The 19,501-nt window shown below is 42.8% G+C and overlaps 1 protein-coding gene and 1 non-coding gene across 6 annotated transcripts in view; both read right to left on the minus strand.

The window, feature by feature from the left end:
• GNAL (G protein subunit alpha L) overlaps positions 1 to 19,501 on the minus strand; it is a 264,809-nt gene that overhangs the window by 14,147 nt on the left and 231,161 nt on the right. For all 5 annotated transcript variants that reach the window (XM_049901260.1, XM_049901263.1, XM_049901259.1 and 2 more), the window contains 4 exons: positions 17,998 to 18,071; positions 15,717 to 15,775; positions 15,204 to 15,324; positions 13,044 to 13,174 (listed from right to left, as the gene is read on the minus strand). In XM_049901260.1, coding sequence (XP_049757217.1) covers positions 13,044 to 13,174; positions 15,204 to 15,324; positions 15,717 to 15,775; positions 17,998 to 18,071 — 385 coding nt within the window. The remainder of the gene's footprint in view (positions 1 to 13,043; positions 13,175 to 15,203; positions 15,325 to 15,716; positions 15,776 to 17,997; positions 18,072 to 19,501) is intronic.
• LOC126086386 (U6 spliceosomal RNA) lies at positions 8,242 to 8,348 on the minus strand. Its single transcript, XR_007519478.1, has one exon. It is a non-coding gene; the product is annotated as a U6 spliceosomal RNA (small nuclear RNA).

Raw genomic sequence — 19,501 nt, forward strand, 5'->3', positions numbered from 1 at the left:
TGGAGCTGACTCAGCACCAAGCTTGCTAACCTAGGTTGCGCTCTCCAGTTCCATGAAGTTTGTTCTTAGGAAGATCCCCTTTCCAGTTCCTACTACCTACCAACTTAGACCTTGGCATCCCTGGTGAAAACCCGCTGGAGAAGATGCATTTTGACTCAGGTCCTTCTGCAGACCTTTTCCCTGGCAGAGGTCATGGAATCATTCCAGTATTTTCTGTGACCTCATGAGATCTGTTTTCCTGAAATCTTGGCGACATGTCTGAGTGTTCTCATCACCCTCTTCCATTTGCTGCACCTTCTATGATGACACAGTTGTTCACATGGGTACAGGAGGTTGGGGCCTTGGCCAGTGCTATGTCAGGCCTGACATGAGGCCTGTCATGTGGCCCCAAGAGCAGTGACTGGGCAGGCCTTCTGCAAACCATGGGGAAGAGGTACAGGCATTGAGAAGGAGGGTCAGGCTGTGGGAGGATGGTCAGGCATAGGGAGGAGGGACAGGCAATGGGAGGACAGTCAGGCATGGGGAGAAGGGATAGGCCATGGAAAAGGGACACGCATGGGGAGGAGGGACAGGTTGACAGAAGGGATAGGCTGAGGGGAGGAGGGACAGGCATGGGGAGAAGGGTCAGGCCATGGAGGTAGGACAGGCATGGGGAGGAGGGATAGGCATGGGGACGAGGGACAGGCATGGGGAGAAGGGTCAGGCCATGGAGGTAGGACAGGCATGGGGAGGAGGGATAGGCATGGGGACGAGGGACAGGCATGGGGAGGAGGGACAGGCTATGGGAGGACAGGCATGGGGAGAAGGGACAGACCATGGAAGAGGGACACGCATGGGGAGGAGGGACAGGTTGATGACAGAAGGGATAGGCTGAGGGGAGGAGGGACAGGCATGGGGAGAAGGGACAGGCCATGGAGGTAGGACAGGCATGGGGAGGAGGGATAGGCATGGGGACGAGTGACAGGCATGGGGATGAGGGACAGGCTATAGGAGGAGGGACAGGCCATAGGAGGAGAGACAGGCTGAGGGGAGGAGGGACAGTCTGAGGGCAAGAGGGACAGACTGAGGGGAGGAAGACAGGCTGAGGGGAGGAGGGACAGGCCATGGAGGTAGGACAGGCATGGGGAGGAGGGATAGGCACGGGGAGGAGGGACAGGCAGGGGAAGGAGGGACAGGCTGAGGGGAGGAAGACAGGCTGAGGGGAGGAGGGACAGGTGTGAAAAGGAGGATCAGGCTGTGGTGAGGAAAGGCTGTGGGAGGAAGGATGGAGATGGGGAGGAGGGGCAGATGTGAGGAGGAGGTACGGGCCATAGAAGGAGGGATCAGCCATGGGGAAGAGGGATGAGCTCTGGGGAGAAGCTCAGTATCACCTAAGTGTGCCAAGGCACGAGACCTCTGGTTTTCAGCCTGGGCCACTTGCTGGAATCATGGGGTGGGTGAATGGGTGGGGAGATTTGAAGTACTGAACACCTAGAGCACCTCAAGTAACCCACCTGGGGAGGGACTTGGGCATCGGCATTTACTGAGATGTAACTGACATACAATAAATGGGATACATTTGAAATAGCAGAATTGATGAGTTTTGATATAGTGAAATCATCACAAGGATCAAAATAACAAACATTTCAGCACTTTCCCAAGTTTCCATACCGCTCATCCACCATTGTCATCTCTCTCTCACAATCTCCTCTCTCCCCCTATTCCCAGACAACTATGGATACAATTTCTGTCACTCTTGATTAGTCTGCATTTTCTAGAATTTTATATAAATGGGTTCATGTAGCATGTACAGTATTTTCCTTGAAGTCCCTGGGTGGTGCAATGGGTTAACACCCTCAGCTGTTGCCTAACCCAGGGGCACCTCTGAAGAAAGGCCTGGTTATATACTTCCAAAAAATCCTCCATTAAAAACCCTGTGAAGCACAGTTCTACTCTGACACACGTGGGGTTACCATGATTTGGAGTTGACTCACCAGCAGCTGGCTGGCTTGGCTTTTTTGCTTGCATTCTTTCACTCAGCATGTTGTTGTTGTTAGGCGCCGTCAAGCTGTTTTCGATTCACAGGAACCCCATGTGACACAGTAGAGCTGCTCCATAGGGTTTTCTTGGCCACAGTCTTTATGGAAGCAGATTGCCAGCTCTTTTTCGCTTGGAGTTTCTCCCTGGGTTCCAAATGCCAACCTTCTGGTCAGTAGCCAAGTGCTTAACCGTTGCGCCACCAAGGCTCTTTTCACTCAGCATGTTGTTGTTAGGTGCTATTGAGTTGGTCCAGGTAGTGACCCTATGCACTGACCAGTCCTGTGCCATCCTCAGAATCATTGCTATGTTTGAGCTCATTGTTGCAGCCACTGTGTCAATCCATCTCATGGAGGGTCTTCTCTATTTCACTGACTGTCTACTCTACCAAGCATGATGTCCTTCCCCAGTGATAACATGTCCAAAATACATGAGGTGGAGTTTTGCCATCTTTGCTTCCAAGAAGCATTCTGGCTGTACTTCCAAGACAGATTTGTTTGTTCTTCTGGCAGTGCATGGTATATTCGATATCGTTCTCTAACAAGTCAAAGACATCAGTTCTTCTTTGGTCTTCCTTATTCATTGTACAGCTTTTGCGTGCATATGAGGCGACTGAAAATACCATGGCTTGGGTCGGGTGCACCTTATTCCTCAGTGACAAAATTTTTTTTTTAAAAAAACACTTTAAAGAGATCTTTTGCAGATTTGCCTAAAGCAATATTTTTTTTAAATTGTGCTTTAAGTGAAAGTTCACAGTTCAAGTCAGTTTCTCATACAAAAATTTATACACACATTGCTATGTGACCCTAGTTACTCTCCCTATAATGTGACAGCATACTCCTCCCTCCTGGCTTCTACCCTGTATTTCCCGTGTCCATTCAACCAGCTCCTGTCCTTCTCTGCCTCCTCTGGACAGGAGCTGCCCATTTAGTCTCATATACCTACTTGAGCTAAGAAGCACACTCTTCACAAGTATCATTTTATGTCTTATAGTCCAGTCTAATCTTTGTCTGAAGAGTTGCCTTCTGGAATGGTTTTAGTTTTGGGCTAACACAGGGTTTGGGGTCCCTCCAGTCTCAGTCAGACCATTAAGTCTGGTCTTTTTACTAGAATTTCAGCTCTTCACCCCATTTTTCTCCTGCTCTGTCAGGGACTCTCTGTTATGTTCCCTGTCAGGGAGGTCATCATGGTAGCCAGGCACCATCTAGTTCTTCAGATCTAAGACTGGAGTCTCTGGTTTATGTGGCCCTTTATATTTCTTGGGTTGATGTTTTCCTTGTGCCTTTGGTGTTCTTCATTCTTCTTTGCTCCAGGTGGGTTGGGACCAATTGATGCATCTTAGATGGCCGCTTGCTAGCTTTTAAGACACAAGACACCACTCACCAAAGTGGGATGCAGAACATTTTCTTAATAAACTTTGTTATGCCAGTTGACCTAGATGTCCATCATGGTCCCCTGGCCCCCAGCCCTGCTACTCTGTCCCTCAAAGTGTTTGGTTGTATTCAGGAAATTTCTTAGCTTTTGGTTTAGTCCAGTTGTGCTGACCTCTCCTGTATTGTGTGTTGTCCTTCCCTTCACCTAAGGTAATTCTTAACTACTGTCTAAAAAAAAAAAAAACTGTCTAGTTAGTGAATATTCCTCTCCTTCCCTCTGCACCCTCGTAACCATCAAAGAATGCTTTCTTCTGTGTTTAAACCTTTTCTTGAGTTCTTATAATAGTGGTCTCATACAACGTTTGTCTTTTTGTGACTAATTTCACTCAGCATAATGCCTTCCAAATTCCTCCATGTTATGTTTCGAGGATTCATCGTTGTTCTTTATCGTTGTGTAGTATTCCATTGTGTGAATATACCATAATTTGTTTATCCATTCATCTGTCGATGGGCACCTAGGCTGTCTCCATCTTTTTGCTATTGTGAGCAGTGTTGCAATGAACATGGGTGTGCATATTTATGTGAGGGCTCTTATTTCTCTTGGATATATTCCAAGGAGTGGGATGGCTGGATCAGATGGTATTTCTAGCTTTTTAAGGAAGAACCAAATCAATTTTCAAAATGGTTGTACCATTTTATATTCCCACCAGCAGTGTATACAGGTTCCAGTCTCTCCACAACCTCTCCAACATTTATTATTTTGTATTTTTTGGATTAATGCTGGCTTGGTGGGGTGAGATGGTATCTCGTAGTTTTGATTTGCATTTCTCTAATGGCTAATGATTGAGAGCATTTCCTCATGTGTCTGTTAGCTGCCTGAATGTCTTCCTTGGTGAAGTGCCTGTTCATTAGCCATTTTTTTTTCCTGGTCTATAGGTTGTCTTTTTATTTTTTTGGTGAAGTCTTTTGATGAGCATAAGTGATTTTTAGGAGCTCGCAGTTACCTAGTTTCTCTTCTGGTGTTTGTGTGTTGTTAGTAATGTTTCGTGTTCTGTTTCTGCCATGTACTAGGGCATTTAGCCTTGTCTCTGTTTTTCCTCCCAAGATCTTTATATTTAGGTCTTTGATCCATTTTGAGTTTGTTTTTGTGCATGGTGTAAGGTATGGGTCTTGTTTCATTTTTCAGCAGCACCATTTGTTAAAGAGACTGTCTTTTCCCCATTTAACTGACTTTGAGTCTTTGTCAAATATCAGTTGCCCATAGGTGGATGAATTTACGTCTGGATTCTCAATTCTGTTCCACTAGTCTATGTATCTGTTGTTGTACCAGTACCAAGCTGTTTTGACTACTGTGGCAGTATAATAGGTTCTAAAATCAGGCACTGTGAGGCCTCACACTTAGATCTTCTTCAGTAATGCTTTACTTATCTGGGGCCTCTTCCCTTTCCATATGAAGTTGGTGATTTTGTTTCTCCATCTCATTAAAAGATGCCATTGGAATTTGGATGGAGATTGCATTGTATCTGTAGATCGCTTTGGGCAGATTGACATTTTCACAGTGTTGAGTCTTCCTATTTCTGAGAAAGGTATGTTTTTCCACTTACGTAGGTCTCTTTTGGTTTCTGGCAGTGGTGTTTTGTAGTTTTCTTCATATAGGTCTTTTACTTCGCTGGTTAGATTTATTCCTAAGTATTTTATCTTCTTGGGGGCTATTGTAAATGGTATTGATTTGGTGGTTTCCTCTTCAAAGTTCTCTTTGTTGGTGTAGAGGAATCCAACTGATTTTTGTATGTTTATCTTGTATCCTGACACTTTGCTAAACTCTTCTATTAGTTCCAGCAATTTTCTTGTGGATTCTTTGAGGTTTTCTATGTATAAGATCGTATCACCTGCATATGGAGATACTTTTATTTCTTCCTTACCAATCTGGATGCCCTTTATTTCTTTTTCTAGCCTAACGGCTCTGGTTAGGACCTCCAGCACAGTGTTGAATAAGAGTAGTGATAAAGGGCATCCTCGTCTGGCTCCTGATCTCAAGGGGAGTGCTTTCAGACTTTCTCCGTTTAGGATGATGTTGGCTGTTGGCTTTGTATAAATGCCCTTTATTATGTTGAGGAATTTCTCTTCAATTCCTATTTTGCTGAGAGTTTTTATCATGAATGGGTGTTGGACTTTGTCAAATGCCTTTTCTGCATCATGTGGTTCTTGTCTTTTGTTTTATTTATGTGACGGATTACATTGATTGTTTTTCTAATATAGAACCATCCCTGCATACCTGGTATGAATCCCACTTGGTCATAATGAATTATTATTTTTTTTGCTATGTTGTTGAATTCTACTGGCTAGAATTTTGTTGAGGATTTTTGTGTCTATGTTCATGAGGGATATAGGTGTGTAATTTTCTTTTTTTTTTTTTGTGGTGTCTTTACCTGGTTTTGTATCAGGGATATGCTGGCTTCACAGAATGAGTTTGGGAGTATTCCATCTTTTTCTATGCTCTGAAATACCTTTAATAGTAGTGTTGTTAACTCTTCCCTGAAGGTTTGGTAGAATTCTCCAGTGAAGCCATCAGGGCCAGGGCTTTTTTTTTTGTCAGGAGTTTTTAAGTTACCTTTTCAATCTCCTCTTTTGTTATAGATTTATTTGGTTTTTCTACCTCTGTTTTTGTCAGTTTTGGTAGGTAGTTCGTTTCTAGAAATTTGTCCATTTCCTCTAGGTTTTCAAATTTGTTAGAGCACAATTTTTCATAGTATTCTGTTATGATTCTTTTAATTTCATTTGGGTCTGTTGTGATATCATCCATCTCATTTCTTATTTGGGTTGTTTGCTTCCTCTCCTGTTTTTCTTTTGCCATTTTGGCCAATAGTTTATCAATTTTGTTGATCTTTTCAGACAATCAGCTTTTGGTCTTGTTAACTCTTTCAGTTGTTTTTCTAGTCCTATTTCATTTAATTCTGCTCCAATTTTTATTATTTGCTTTCTTCTGGTGGCTGAGGGCTTCTTTTGCTGCTCTCTATTTGTTCGAGTTGTAAGGTTAATGTTTTGATTTCGGCTGTTTCTTTTTTTGGATGTGTGCATTTATTGCTATAAATTGACCTCTGAGCACTGCTTTTGCTGTGTCCCAAAGGTTCTGGTAAGATGTGTTTTTATTTTCATTTGACTCTGTGAATTTCTTTATTCTGTCCTTAATTTCTTCTGTAACCCAGTAGTTTTTGAGCAAGGTGTTGTTCAGTTTCCATGTGTTTGATTTTTTTTTTCCTTGCTTTTTCTGTATTGATTACTACTTTTATAGCTTTATGGTCAGAAAAGATGCTTTGTAATATTTCAGTGCTTTGGATTCTGTTAAGGCTTGTTTTGGTCTATTCTGAAAAATGTTCCCTGTGTGTTAGAAAAGAAAGTATACTTGGTTGTTGTTGGGAGGGAGTGTTCTGTATATGCCTATGAGGTCAAGTTGGTTGATTGTGGCATTTAGATCTTCCTTGTCTTTACTGAGCTTGTTTCTGGATGTTCTTCAGCAAAAGTGGTGTGTTGAAGTCTCCTACTATTATTGTGGAGCTGTCTATCTCTCTTTTCAATGTGGTTAGAGTTTGTTTTATGTATTTTGAAGCCCTGTCGTTGGGTGGGTAAATATTTGTTATGGTTATGTCCTCTTGGTATATTGACCCTTTAATCATTATATAGTGTCCTTCCTTATCCTTTGTAGTGGGTTTTACTTTAAAATCTATTTTCTCAGAGATTAACATTGCTACTCTTGCTCTTTCTTGATTGTTGTTTGCTTGATATATTTTTTCCATTCTTTCAGTCTTAGTTTGTTTGTGTCTTTAAGATGTGTCTCTTGTAGGCAGTATATAGATGGATTGTGTTTTTTATCCACTGTGCCCTGTCTCTTTATTGGTGCATTTAGTCCATTTACATTCAGTGTAATTACTGATAGGTATGAGTTTAGTGCCTTCATTTTGATGTTATTTTTTTGTGTGTGTGTGTTGTTGACAGTTTCTTTGTTCCACTTAATTTTCTGTGCTGAGTCATTTTTCTTTACGCATTTTCTTTTCATATTTTTGCTTTTGCATTTGCTGAGTCTTTATGTTTTTCTTGTTTTTTATTTTGATGTGTAGGATTGTTAGTTTCCTTTGTGGTTACCTTAATATTTACTCCTGTTTTTCTAAGTTTAAACCAATCTTTTATTTCTTTATATTATCTTGACTTCCTCTCCATATGAAAGATCTATGACTACATTTTTTAGTTCCTCTTTTTTTTCTTTTAATGTTGTCATCTTTTACATATTGATGTTTCTGTTTCCCTATTTTCAGTGTTTTAACTTTATTTTTGTGACTTCCCTATCAGGGTTGATATCTGTTTTTTCTGTCCTGTGTTCCAGTCTTGGGTTATTATCCAATGTTATTGATTTTCTAACCAGAGGACTCCCCTTAGTATTTCTTGTAATTTTGGTTTGGTTTTTTGCAAATTCCCTAAACCTCTCTTTATCTGGAAATGCCCTAATTTTGCCATCAAGTGAGTGACAATTTTGCTGGATATATAATTCTTGGCTAGCAATTCTTTTCCTTCAAGGCTTTATAGAAGTCATCCCATTGCCTTCTTGCCTACATGGCTTCTGCTGAATAGTCAGAGCTTAGTCTTATTGACTCTCCTTTGTAGATGACTTTTCGTTTATCTGTAGCCGCTCTTAAAATTCTCTCTTTATCTTTGGTTTTGGTAAGTTTGATTATATGACTTGGTGGTTTTCTTTTGGGATCTACCTTGTGTGGTGTTCGGTGAGCATCTTCTCATTTTTCATGATATCAGAGAAAATTTCTGGCAACAAATCTTCAACAGTTCTCTCTGTATTTTCTGTAAAAATATGGAATGCTTCATGCATTTGAGTGTCATCCTTGTGCAGGAGCCATGCTAATCTTCTCTGTATCATTCCTATTTTAGTACATGTGCTGCCGAAGCGAGCACTCATTGGATATCTTGCTGCTTCTGGGTGTTGATTATGGATCTAAGTAAAGTGAAATCTTTGACAACTTCAATATTTTCTTCATTTATCATGTTGTGAGGAGTTTTGCTTTCTTTATGTTGAGGTGTAATCCATACTGAAGGCTGTTGTCTTTGATCTTCATCAGAAAGTGCTTCAAGTTCTCATCACTGTCAACAAGCAAGGTTGTTATTTGCATAGCATAGGTTGTTAATGAGCTTTCCGCCAACCCTGATGCCGTCTTCTTCTTCATATAGGCCAGATTCTTAGATTATTTTGCTCAGCATACAAATTGAATAAGTATAGTTAATGGGAACAACCCTGACACACACCTTTCCAGATTTTAAACCAAGCAATATCCGCTTTTTCTGTTCAAACAATTGCCTGAACGCAATTAAGTGTTCTGGAATTCCCGTTCTTCAATATGTTACCCATGCATAGTTAATAAAACACAGGCGAACAAAACATCGTTCGGTTATTCTGTGCGTTCAGCCAAGATTCATCTGACATCAGCAATGATTTTCTTTGTTCCACTTCCTCTTCTGACTCCAGCTTGAATCTCTGACAGTTCCTTGCTGCAATCATTTTTCGATTATCTTCGGCAAAATTTTACTTGCATGTGATATTAATGATATTGTTGGATAATTTCCACATTTTGTTGGATCACCTTTCTTTGGAATGGACACAAAAATGGATCTCTTCTAGTTAGTTGGCCAGGTAGCTGCCTTCCAAATTTCTTGGCATAGACGAGTGAGCACTTCCAGCATAGCATCTGTTTGTTGAAACATCTCAACTGGTATTTCTTCAACTCCTGGAGCTTTGCTTTTTGCCAATGCCTTCAGTGCAGCTTGGACGTCTTCCTTTAGTATGATCAGTTCTTGACAATATGCTGCCTCCTGAATGGTTGGATGTCAACCAATTCTTTTTGGTACAATGACTCTGGGTATTCCTTCCATCTTCTTTTGATGCTTCCTGCGACATTCAATACTTTCCCCATAGCAGCCTTCGTTATTGCAACTCTAGGCTTGAACTTTTCTTCAGTCCTTTCGGCTTGAGAAATGCTGAGTGTGTTCTTCCCTTTTGGTTTTCCAACTCCAGGTCTTTGCACATTTCCTTATAGTACGTTGTCTTCTTGAGCCTCCCTTTGAAATCTTCTGTTCAGCTCTTTTATTTCAACATTTCTTCCACTCACTTTAGGTAATGTACACTCAGTCTCTCCTGACATCCATTTTGGTCTTTTCTTTCTTTCTTGTCTTTTTAATGACCTTTTGCTTTCTTCAGGTCTGATGTACTTGATGTCATTCCACAACTCGTCTGGTCTTTGGTCATTAGTGTTCAGTGTGTCAAATCTATTCTTGAGATGGTCTCTAAATTCAGGTGGGAGATACATAAGGTCATACTTTGGCTCTCATGGGCTTCTTTTAATTTTCTTCAGCTTCACCTTGAACTTGCATAAGAGCAATTGATGGTCTGTTCCATAGTTGGCCCCTGGCCTTGTTCTGACTGATAGTATTGAGCTTTTCCATTGTCTCTTTCCACAGATCTGATTTGACTCCTGTTTATTCCACCTGGCAAGGTTCATGTCGTGTACAGTCGCAGCTCATGTTGTTGAAAAAAGATATTTGCCATGAAGAAGTTGTTTGTTTTGCAAAATTCTATCATGTGATCTCCAGCATCAACCAAGGCCATATTTTCCAAGTATCATTCCAATCATCACTAATTAACAATGCATCTTGATTAGCATGTTTAATCAATTTCAGACTGCAGGAGTTGGTAAAAATCTTCAATTTCTCACTTTTGGCATAAGTTGTTGGTGCATAAATTTGAATAATAGTCATGTTAACTGGTCTTCCTTGTAGGTGCATGGGTATTGTCCTATTATTGACAGTGCTGTATTTCAGGATAGATCTTGAAATGTTCTTTTTGATGATGAATGTGATGCCATTCCTCTTCAATTTGTCATTCCCAGCATAGTAGACCATATGATCACAGCAACATGCAAGCCACCACAGTATGACAAACTAACAGATGAATAGTAGCCTCTTGGCATTTCACTCATGCTGTTAAAATGACCAGTAGTTCTCTCCTTGTTATTGCTGAGTAAGTCAGAGTTGAGAGTGTTGAGTGGGATGTGGATCCAGCTGTAGCAGGGGCCTTGCTGTCCCGGATGCAGTAGGCGCATCCACAGCAGCAGGATCAGGGGGTCTGGGAGCAGCCCCCATCCTACGGCCCCCAAGGCAATGTGGAGCAGGTGCAGTGTCCCACAGCCCGCAGGTGCTCAGCCACTAGGCCTGTCAACATGGCCAGCAATGCAGCCCCTCAGTCACTGCCTTTAATACCCCTGGTCAGGGCAGACCTGCTCTATGATGTGGTTAGTGAGATGAAAGAGTATGGTTGTGTGCCAGAAAGATGACTTTGGCAGAAGTTCACAGAATGTTCTGGAAAGGTGAGTGATCAGACACAGAGTGGTCAGCAGGGAGCTGAAGCAGCAGCTGAGGTGAGGGGAAAGAAGGCCAGGACCACAGCTGTGAGGAGAGAAGAAGGAAGAGCCTGGGAAGGTGGGCATTTTGAGCTGGTGACAGAATCTGGTGGTAGGAGAGGTGGTGATGGGGAAAAGTTAATGGAAACACCAGTAGCAGGGAAGACTGATGACTTCCCTCAGGTAAGAAGCACCTATCTTAGTCTCAGGAAGTATATTACCAGGCTAACACAGTTCACTATAGAGACTACGATGAATTTCAATGGATTTATGAATGATTTGACCCTCAGAAAGAGCCTGGACCTCTAACTCTTGTCGACTACACTGTGGCCCACTTTGCAGTAAATTACAGATACTGCACGGGGTGTTTATGAGTATGGGGGTTTAGTGAAGAGCTAGCGCAATGCAGATTTTCACCTTTTTTATAGGAATGAGGAAAATAATTAGCAGCAGGGCTTTGTTAAAAGATCCTACGTGATTCAGGATTTTACTATGAATATATAAAGCCTCTACCATTATGGAGAAAAGGAAATTGAACCTAAGGAGCAAAAATTAATTTAAAATGCCACGTTTTTCTTTTTTCTTCATGGATTAAAAAAAAATTCCAACAATTTTTACTGAAATTTCTAGGGAAGTCCCTTTCATTGTGCTTTATCTAGTTTGGGACTCAAATTTTAAGAGGGAGTGGTGTTATTTTCCCTTTAAAATACACTTCTATCTGGTGGACCCAGTGTACACTGAAAAACTAATGAGTGTCAGTGGGAAATAGGGTGACCAGCTCTTTCCAGCTTCCTGGGACTTTCCTGGCTTTAGCACTGAAAGTCCCATGTTGTGGGTCCCCTCAGTCTCAGGCAAGCCAGGATGGTGGCCCTCCTCACTGGAAACCACTGCTGTTGTAGTTGAAGAGCAAGCTGCACACAAGAGCAGGCAAGCCTGGTGGACAGAAGCATGGCGTTGGAACAATGAACAAGAATGGCAAAAATGACCATATCGGGCTATTATGAGGATTGAGTGAGACAGTCTATGTAAAGGTCTTAACGAGGCACCCAGGTCACAATACACACTCAACTGGGGGGCGCAGAAGAGTCAGTCAGAGAACTGGTACCCTCATCCCAAAGCTGCACTTTCTTAACTGGAATCCTAAATAGGATTTTTCCCCCCTAAATTTTATTTATTTATTTTGTTGTTGAGAATATACACAGCAAGACATGTTTCAACATGTTTCTACATGTTCAATTATGACATTGATTACATTCTTTGAGTTGTGCAACCATTCTCACCCTCCTTTTCTGAATTGTCCCTCCCACATTAACATAAACTCATGGCCCTTTAGGTTCCTATCTAATCTTTTGAGTTGCTGTTGTCACTTAGATCCCATATAGATAGTTCTTAAAAGAGCATAATGCTCAAGGCAGACCTTTGATAATAGTTAAGCTAAACTACTGTTTGGTTTCAAGAAGACTCAGGGGATATTTTTGGTTTAAGGTTTAAAGATTATCTCAGGGCAACAGTTTCAGGGGTTCATTTACTCTCACTGGCTCCAGAAAGTCTACAGTCTATGAGAATTTGAAATTTTTTTCTGTGTTTTCCCCTTTTTGATCAAGGTTCTTCTGTGGAATATTTGATGAAAATGTTCAGTAATGGTAGCAGGGCACCATCCAATTCTTCTGGTTTCACAGAGGCAATTAGCCACACATTCTATATCCTCCTCCTCCTATGCCTGACACTCCTTCTTCCTCTGTTGCTCCAGGTGAATAGAGACCAATTGTTGTGCCCTCGATGGCCACTTGCAAGCTTTTAAGACTCCAGGCACTATGTAACAAAATAGGAGGTAGAATAGAAGCACTAAACACACTATTAGGCCAATTAATTGGGATGTCCCATGAAACCGTGACGCTAAACCTCCAAACCAAGGAACCAAATCCCATGAGGTGTTTGGTTGTACATAAGCAATACTCTGGTATTTTAGGATTGTTGCTGTTGTTGTTAGGTGCCATTGAGTTGGTTCTGACTTATAGCCATCCTATGTACAACAGTACAGAATACACCCAAATAGAGGCAGTGAAGGAGAAGACTGATTTAAAGAACTAAAGTCCTTGGACTCATCAGAACTGTGCGAGTTATAGTCACAGGACTATTGGAAAAAAAAAAACAACATTTTTATTCCATAATCCAGCAGAAACTCGTTTGATAATCTTACCATCTTCAGGAACAGTATAATTTGCATACTCTGGGAAATAATCTTCAATTTTTGATTTCCCTGCCAAGACTTTTTCTGCCAGCATGTCTTGCTTGTTCAAGAACAAGATGATAGAAATGGTCCGCAGCCACCTGAAAAAGAGAAGCAAACATGCACATTTCACATGCACTACGGTGTGATGTTTCCTCTAGCATGGAAATTAAGTTGAAAGGAGAATGTTGTCATCTTCCTGAAATGTACAGGATTGTCTGACCAATATCTCAGTCCTCCATTCCATCTGTAAACAAGATATTTTTATAATACTAAAACAAATATAGCTAGGTTAATTTAGCAGTTCAGCACTTTCTAATTCAACTGCTCTGCGGATACAAATCTATTGGTACCAAAGCTAAGATTTACTTACATAATAAATACTCTGGGATTTTTGTGCTGTGATGTGTAAGGCTCAGGACACTTAATCTAGAAGAAGTTAAAAAGAGTTAACAAAATGCCTGACTCCTCAATTAATCACACAGAACTTAATTTGTGGCTGGCTTGGTTCTTCTTCCTCCTCCCCAGCCTCCTCTGAACAGGTCCTTTCCCCCCTAGCCTAAGGGTCTCCAAATCCAGAAATGCTGTGCATCAGATGCAGATTCACTGCACTTTCCATGACAAGCACACTTTTGCAGTGAAGGTGAAACACGAACAGGTCTCTGCTCTTTCCTTCTGTGCTTGTTAAACAGGAGATGAGGGTTGGCTTATAACTCATTTAACTGTGCAAATCAGCAAAGCCTATGGAAATTACATTACTTCAAAGGAAACAAGCTGACTGATAGTACTCAGGAATCTTAATATAAATTGAAAACACAATCCATTTCCTCTCAAATGGAAATAGCATCTCTGTTTCTACACCCACTCCTCATTTATCGACATGGTTAAGTTTCAAAGATCAGGTCATTAAGCAAAAATTGGTGTTATGCAGAAATGGAAGATGATCACATCAGATCACGAAATGGAAGGTGACTACAAATTACATCATTACATAGCTGTCAGACTAAACCATTACGTAATTGCCAAGCCACTGAGAACAATGGTCCAGCTAAGTTGAACCATAACCTTAACCATCACAGCCAGTGTTACTCTGGCCTCTGACCTCAGCATTCGTTAGTGCCAGATGTACATCATTCATGTGCAAAATATTGGATAGTAGATTTTTTACTATTGTTGTAAATGCGAAATGTTGGATAATGAGAAAGTCGGTAAGTGAGGAATAGGTGTAATTATAAAATATACTATCCTTATAAAAACTAGTCTAAATTTTAGAAATTATAGAGGAAAAAAACCTAATGAAATTTATCTAGAGACAATCACTTTAAGAATTTTTATGTTTTTACTCCCAGATTTTTTTCTATCCTCACACATATTTATAAAATTAAGATTATGTTTTTTTTTTTAATCTGCTTTTTGAACAATACTGTGGTCATTTTCTCATGCGATATATATGTGTGTGTGTATATAAATTTATAGCTCTATAATATTACTCTGTATACCCAGTATTTCTTATTTCTTCCTGCCCCTTTTTTTTTCCCTAATAACTATCATAATACTATAAAACTGAGAGGGGTTGGTGAATGCTTGAGAGAGAAATACTTTTACTGATTATCCAAACCTTTTGCAGGGTCAATTTATGTTTGCTTGATCTGATCTGTTCCTGTCCTCCTTGGTGATATTTTCTAAGTGATTCAGAAAAAACATTAGATTTTAAACTATATACGTACATGTATGTACTGTGTGTGTTTTGATGGGTATTCCTTTCTGAAACAGTCACTTGACCTGCTACTTTGCAATACAAGCAGTCTCAAACATGATTGTGCTGTAATTTTGTAAGGTATCTTAGAGACCATCTTGTTATTAGTGTGTGTCCTTAAATTTTAAGCATCGAATAAAACCAATTTTGAGTCCTAAGGCTTTCAGAACAGAGATGTAAGTGTTCTTGACAAAGCACTCCTAGAGCGTCACCAGCAGTGTGCCCCGTTCCAAGTGTGTCTACGCATCAGACGGACTAAGAGAGAGACCCCTCTTGTGGTTTGGGTTTCATCGGTAAGGAAAGACTATATCTGAAGATGAACGTGAGCTGAATGGTATTTTTAATAAAAGAAAATGGCCAATGCAGTGTGTAACCTGTTGTTCCAGATGCTTTCGAAAAGGTCCAGGGACTCTCTCAGCCTGTTGGTGTTGTTGTCTTCACGAATCACCATGTTGTAGCTGCTGCAGGCTGCGACGTAGATAATGGCAGTGACGTCTTAGTGGGACCAAGAGAAAAGGAAGCACCTTAGTTACACACAGATGTTCACTGGGGGACTGTGATAAAGTACACACCCAACAGCTACTCCTTTCCATGGAAATGACCACTCGGTGACCATGAGAGTGACTTGAATAATCACGGTATCTGTCATTGAGTTGTCCCAGGGTGTACAAGAGGAGGCTGCACACATTAGCAAAGAACAAATGTGAATCTGGGACACTTAGATCCCTTGTTTATGAGCTTCACCTTTATGGCACAACAAGCTTCTGTAGAAGGCTGCATTTTACATGCTAATTAGACTGCAGCACAGCTCATTCAAGAACCGTTCAGTGTAGCAGCGGTGGTGAGTGGCGGGCCTGCAGCCGCCTTCCTCACAGCTCACCACTTACCATTGAAGCACTGGATCCACTTTCTTCTCTCATCCCTCTGGCCACCGACATCGAACATGCTGGAGGAGCAACCGAAAGGTCCTTATGTTAATTTAGGAGAAACCACGGTACGACTGCACACTTTTTTGATAAAAAGGCTCCAGCCATCCACATGTGGGCATTGGGATCGGGCCTGAGTCACATACCCCAGCCTGGACTGGAACCAGGCAGTGTGACCTGGGGCTACCAGTTACTCAGCTTCTCCCAGCCTCGGTCCCCTCATTGTTAGTCTGCAGGATGGGTGTAAGGATCAGAGATAATGCATACAGCAGCTGCCCCAGTGTACTGGGTTATACAGTAGGTGCTTAATAAGCACAGCTGTTACTAATTTAAACCACACCTTGCCTCTCTGAGCACATGCTAAATCCATGCCTGGGAAAGATCCCTCTTAAGGCGTGTCCCAGTCCCAGGATATCGTGTGTCCTACCTCTTTGACTACCTCATGCTTGTCCCTTAACCAACTGATAAAAAGGCCTCTAGGTGGCCTGCTGCTATCTGCTATCTGACTAGCCTCTGCTCAGGGACGTGCCAGGGGTTTTCTTAACCCCCACCCTGTGTTCTAGGTAGGCACACCCAGAGACTTCTCCAGGGTACACAGCCCAGCTCCTGCCCTCTTCTCACGCTGCGGGCTCAGGGTACCCCTTTACTGAACTCTCTCTCTCTACTGGGGGTCACTATCCTCTGCACCCCCTCAAATTCTGCCTGGCCTTTCTGTCTCACGTCTCTGGCACTCAGATTTCTCCCATCCCTAAACTTACTGCATGTGCTTAGGACCACCCCGTCTGTATTTAACCATCCGGGGCATGTACAGCAATGACCTTACCGGATTTTAGTCCATGCTGTACATTAGCACACGCAGGACATTCAGAAGGTGCTTGATAAAAATTTATGAGGTGATTAGCGAAATACTTTCAAACAAAAGCACTACTGCAGAGTAAAATGTCATTGTTAACAGCTCTCCCATGCCAGGGACTCCAAAGGACATGCAAACTCCACAGTTCACAACAGTGCGGAGACCGCTGGCTTGCCTCCCTGCCACCACTTTATGGTGGGCTCTCCATAAATCAAGAAGTGGTTGTGAACTGCCTGTGTTCTGAGGAGGCTGCTAGGAACTGTGGTGTTTCAGAACAAGCAGAAGACCAAGGGGGCTCCTGCTGTCCGGGCCCTCATTGTCTGCATGCTGAGCTAAAACGGACAGGCCAGAAGTAACTTGGGAAAGGCAGAAAGGCTGTACAGTAGGTGCTACAGAAACCTCAGGGAGTCCCTGGGGGCGAGATCTGAAGGACAGCCTGGTAGATGTGTGGGGTTTGTCTACACCTGGGCAGCACTGGGGCTGGGAGAACAGGATGAGCACAGCTCAGTGGCGGGAGAGGCCGGCTGTGCTGGGAGGACCCCACCAGTCATACAGTCTGGTGAGGCTGATGCAGGCATGGGGGCTGAGGAGGCTGAGGAAGGACCCCACCATTCGTCCTGTCTGGTGAGGCTGATACAGGCACGGGGGCTGAGGGGGCAGAGGGGAAGGTCTGGGTCACGTGGTGGAGGGCCGGGACTTGGGGTGCAGATGCAATGGTGGACCTCTGGACCTCTTTCAGCAGAGGAGTAACATGATCTGAGCTATGCTTTGGAAGACTCATTTAGGGCAGTGAGTAGGGTGCCTGAAATAGGCGAGTCAGGAGACAGGTGGCCATGGTCTGGGGGAGGAAGGGTGGGAGCTAGGGTAATGGCATCAGGGGGAGGTGGCAGAGGAGCGTATGGTGAAGAAGCTTTCTGGAGTGAGGATTAACCATTTTATTACTAATCAGAAAATAAAGAAAGTAAGCATATTCACTGGAGTTTGTGCTTGGTCAGCCCAGAAGACCCTACTGGAGACAAAAAGAAGATGCTACTTTCAGCCGTCAGACTGTGACCATGTATCCCAAAGATACAAATGTTAGAAGAATTAATTTGATGGGGCTCCTGACTGACAGAAGGCCTGGCCAGATCTACATCTGGGATGAAAACATCGTTTTCCTTTTAGGTGTTCTCTTTTATACTTTAAAGCAAGCGGTGGACATCAACATTTCAACCGTTTCTGGAGTTCAAAACTCAGCTGAAGCTGCCATTATTGCTTGTTAGTGCTGCAGACCATGCGGCTGAGCACCTCCAAGCTTGACTCCCTGCAGCTCCATGGGTGCCACGGCATAGCAAACGGGGGACCCTACCCCTGCTCTATGGAGGGACACACTCTTAACCACAGACTCACTGAAAGTTCACTTTGTCCACTTGGAACCGTGTCTCAAAAATCCCTGATGTCAGAACTCTGCATCGGAGAAGGTCCTGAAGGCAAGAAAAGAGAACGGATCAAGTTATATCTTTGTTTTCTTTCAAAATTAAAGGCCTCAGTATAATAAAATAACTGAGTTTTTCAAATAAAAATTTTCTCCAATTGTAAAAGAAACAATAATAATTATCGTTTATGATGCATCTGACTGTTGTGTGCCAACAGCCACATCACAGAGCCCAGTGCACTACAGCTGGAATGGCTGGAGCCTCCTGTTCCAATTGAATTCAGAATCATATAGGTGAGAAACCAAAGGAAGGAGAACTCTGCGTTCATAAATCATGGGTGTCGTGGCCTGGATGCTAGCTGATATTCTATTCTCTCCAAGATAAAGGATGCTGGAGTAAAATAGCCAAACAGTACAAAGCATGAGGGATGAGAGCACAACTCAGGTTCACAATGCTGACATCTCCCGGAACATGTGTCAAGAATCAGGGTGGCTTTCTGATCATTATGATGCTGAAGAAGCAGCCACTGGGCAGTCTTTCTGCAAAGGGGAGGACAAAGCTAGGACAGCCTGGAGCACCTGACTCTAGACTAGGATGCCTCCAAGTTCATCGAATAGTTTTACACTCTTGGAGTCAACCTCAGAGAGAGGACTGCAGAGGAGAGAGGACCTCACACCTCCAGGAGAGACAGAGAGGAAGAGAGTGAGCTTCCAGAAGGGGCCCAAGCCCAAAGACCCTCCTCCAGGGGTACAGACACTGGGGAAGTATCACAGGGTCCAGTTTGGATGGAGATGCCCTGACTTCTTTCAAGTTCACTAGCTCTAGAAGGGGCTAGGGGCTCCCTGAATGAGCAAGTCTCTGCAGATGCCAAGGGTCAGTGGTCCTAGTGAGGCACAGTGTCCCTCTCTGCTTTTACAAATATGCAGTGGGGTGGATCACCCCTGGAAACTGCTTGTGGGACCTGACCCGTGATGGGGCCAGGAGAAGCCACGCACAGCTCCTGAAGCTGGGAATGGAAGGCTCAGCTTTTCTGTTGATAGCTCTGGGCACAATGAGAGCTGCACACTTGTATTCTGCAGACAGACCGTGGTGGTTCAGTGGTGGACCTGTCACCTTCCACGCAGGAAACCAGGGTTCGATTCTGGCCAAGGCACCTCATGTGCAGCCGCCACCCGTCTGTCAGTGCAGGCTTGTGTGTTGCTATGATGCTAAGCAGGTTTCAGTGGAGCCTCCAGACTAAGACTGACTGGAAAGAAAGGCCTGGCAATCTGTTTCCAAAAATCAGCCACTGAAAACCTTATGGAACATAGTGGTCTGATCTGCAAATAATCACAGGGATGGTGCAGGACCTGGTGGTGATTTGTTGTACATGAGGTCATCATGGGTCGGGACCTACTCAACAGCACCTACCAACAACATTCTGCAGATGAAATGTTTTGATATTGGCAATTTCAGATACCTAATAAGTTTTAGATAAG

This window comes from Elephas maximus, chromosome 11 (genome assembly GCF_024166365.1).
Source record: "Elephas maximus indicus isolate mEleMax1 chromosome 11, mEleMax1 primary haplotype, whole genome shotgun sequence".
Lineage (NCBI taxonomy): Eukaryota > Metazoa > Chordata > Mammalia > Proboscidea > Elephantidae > Elephas > Elephas maximus.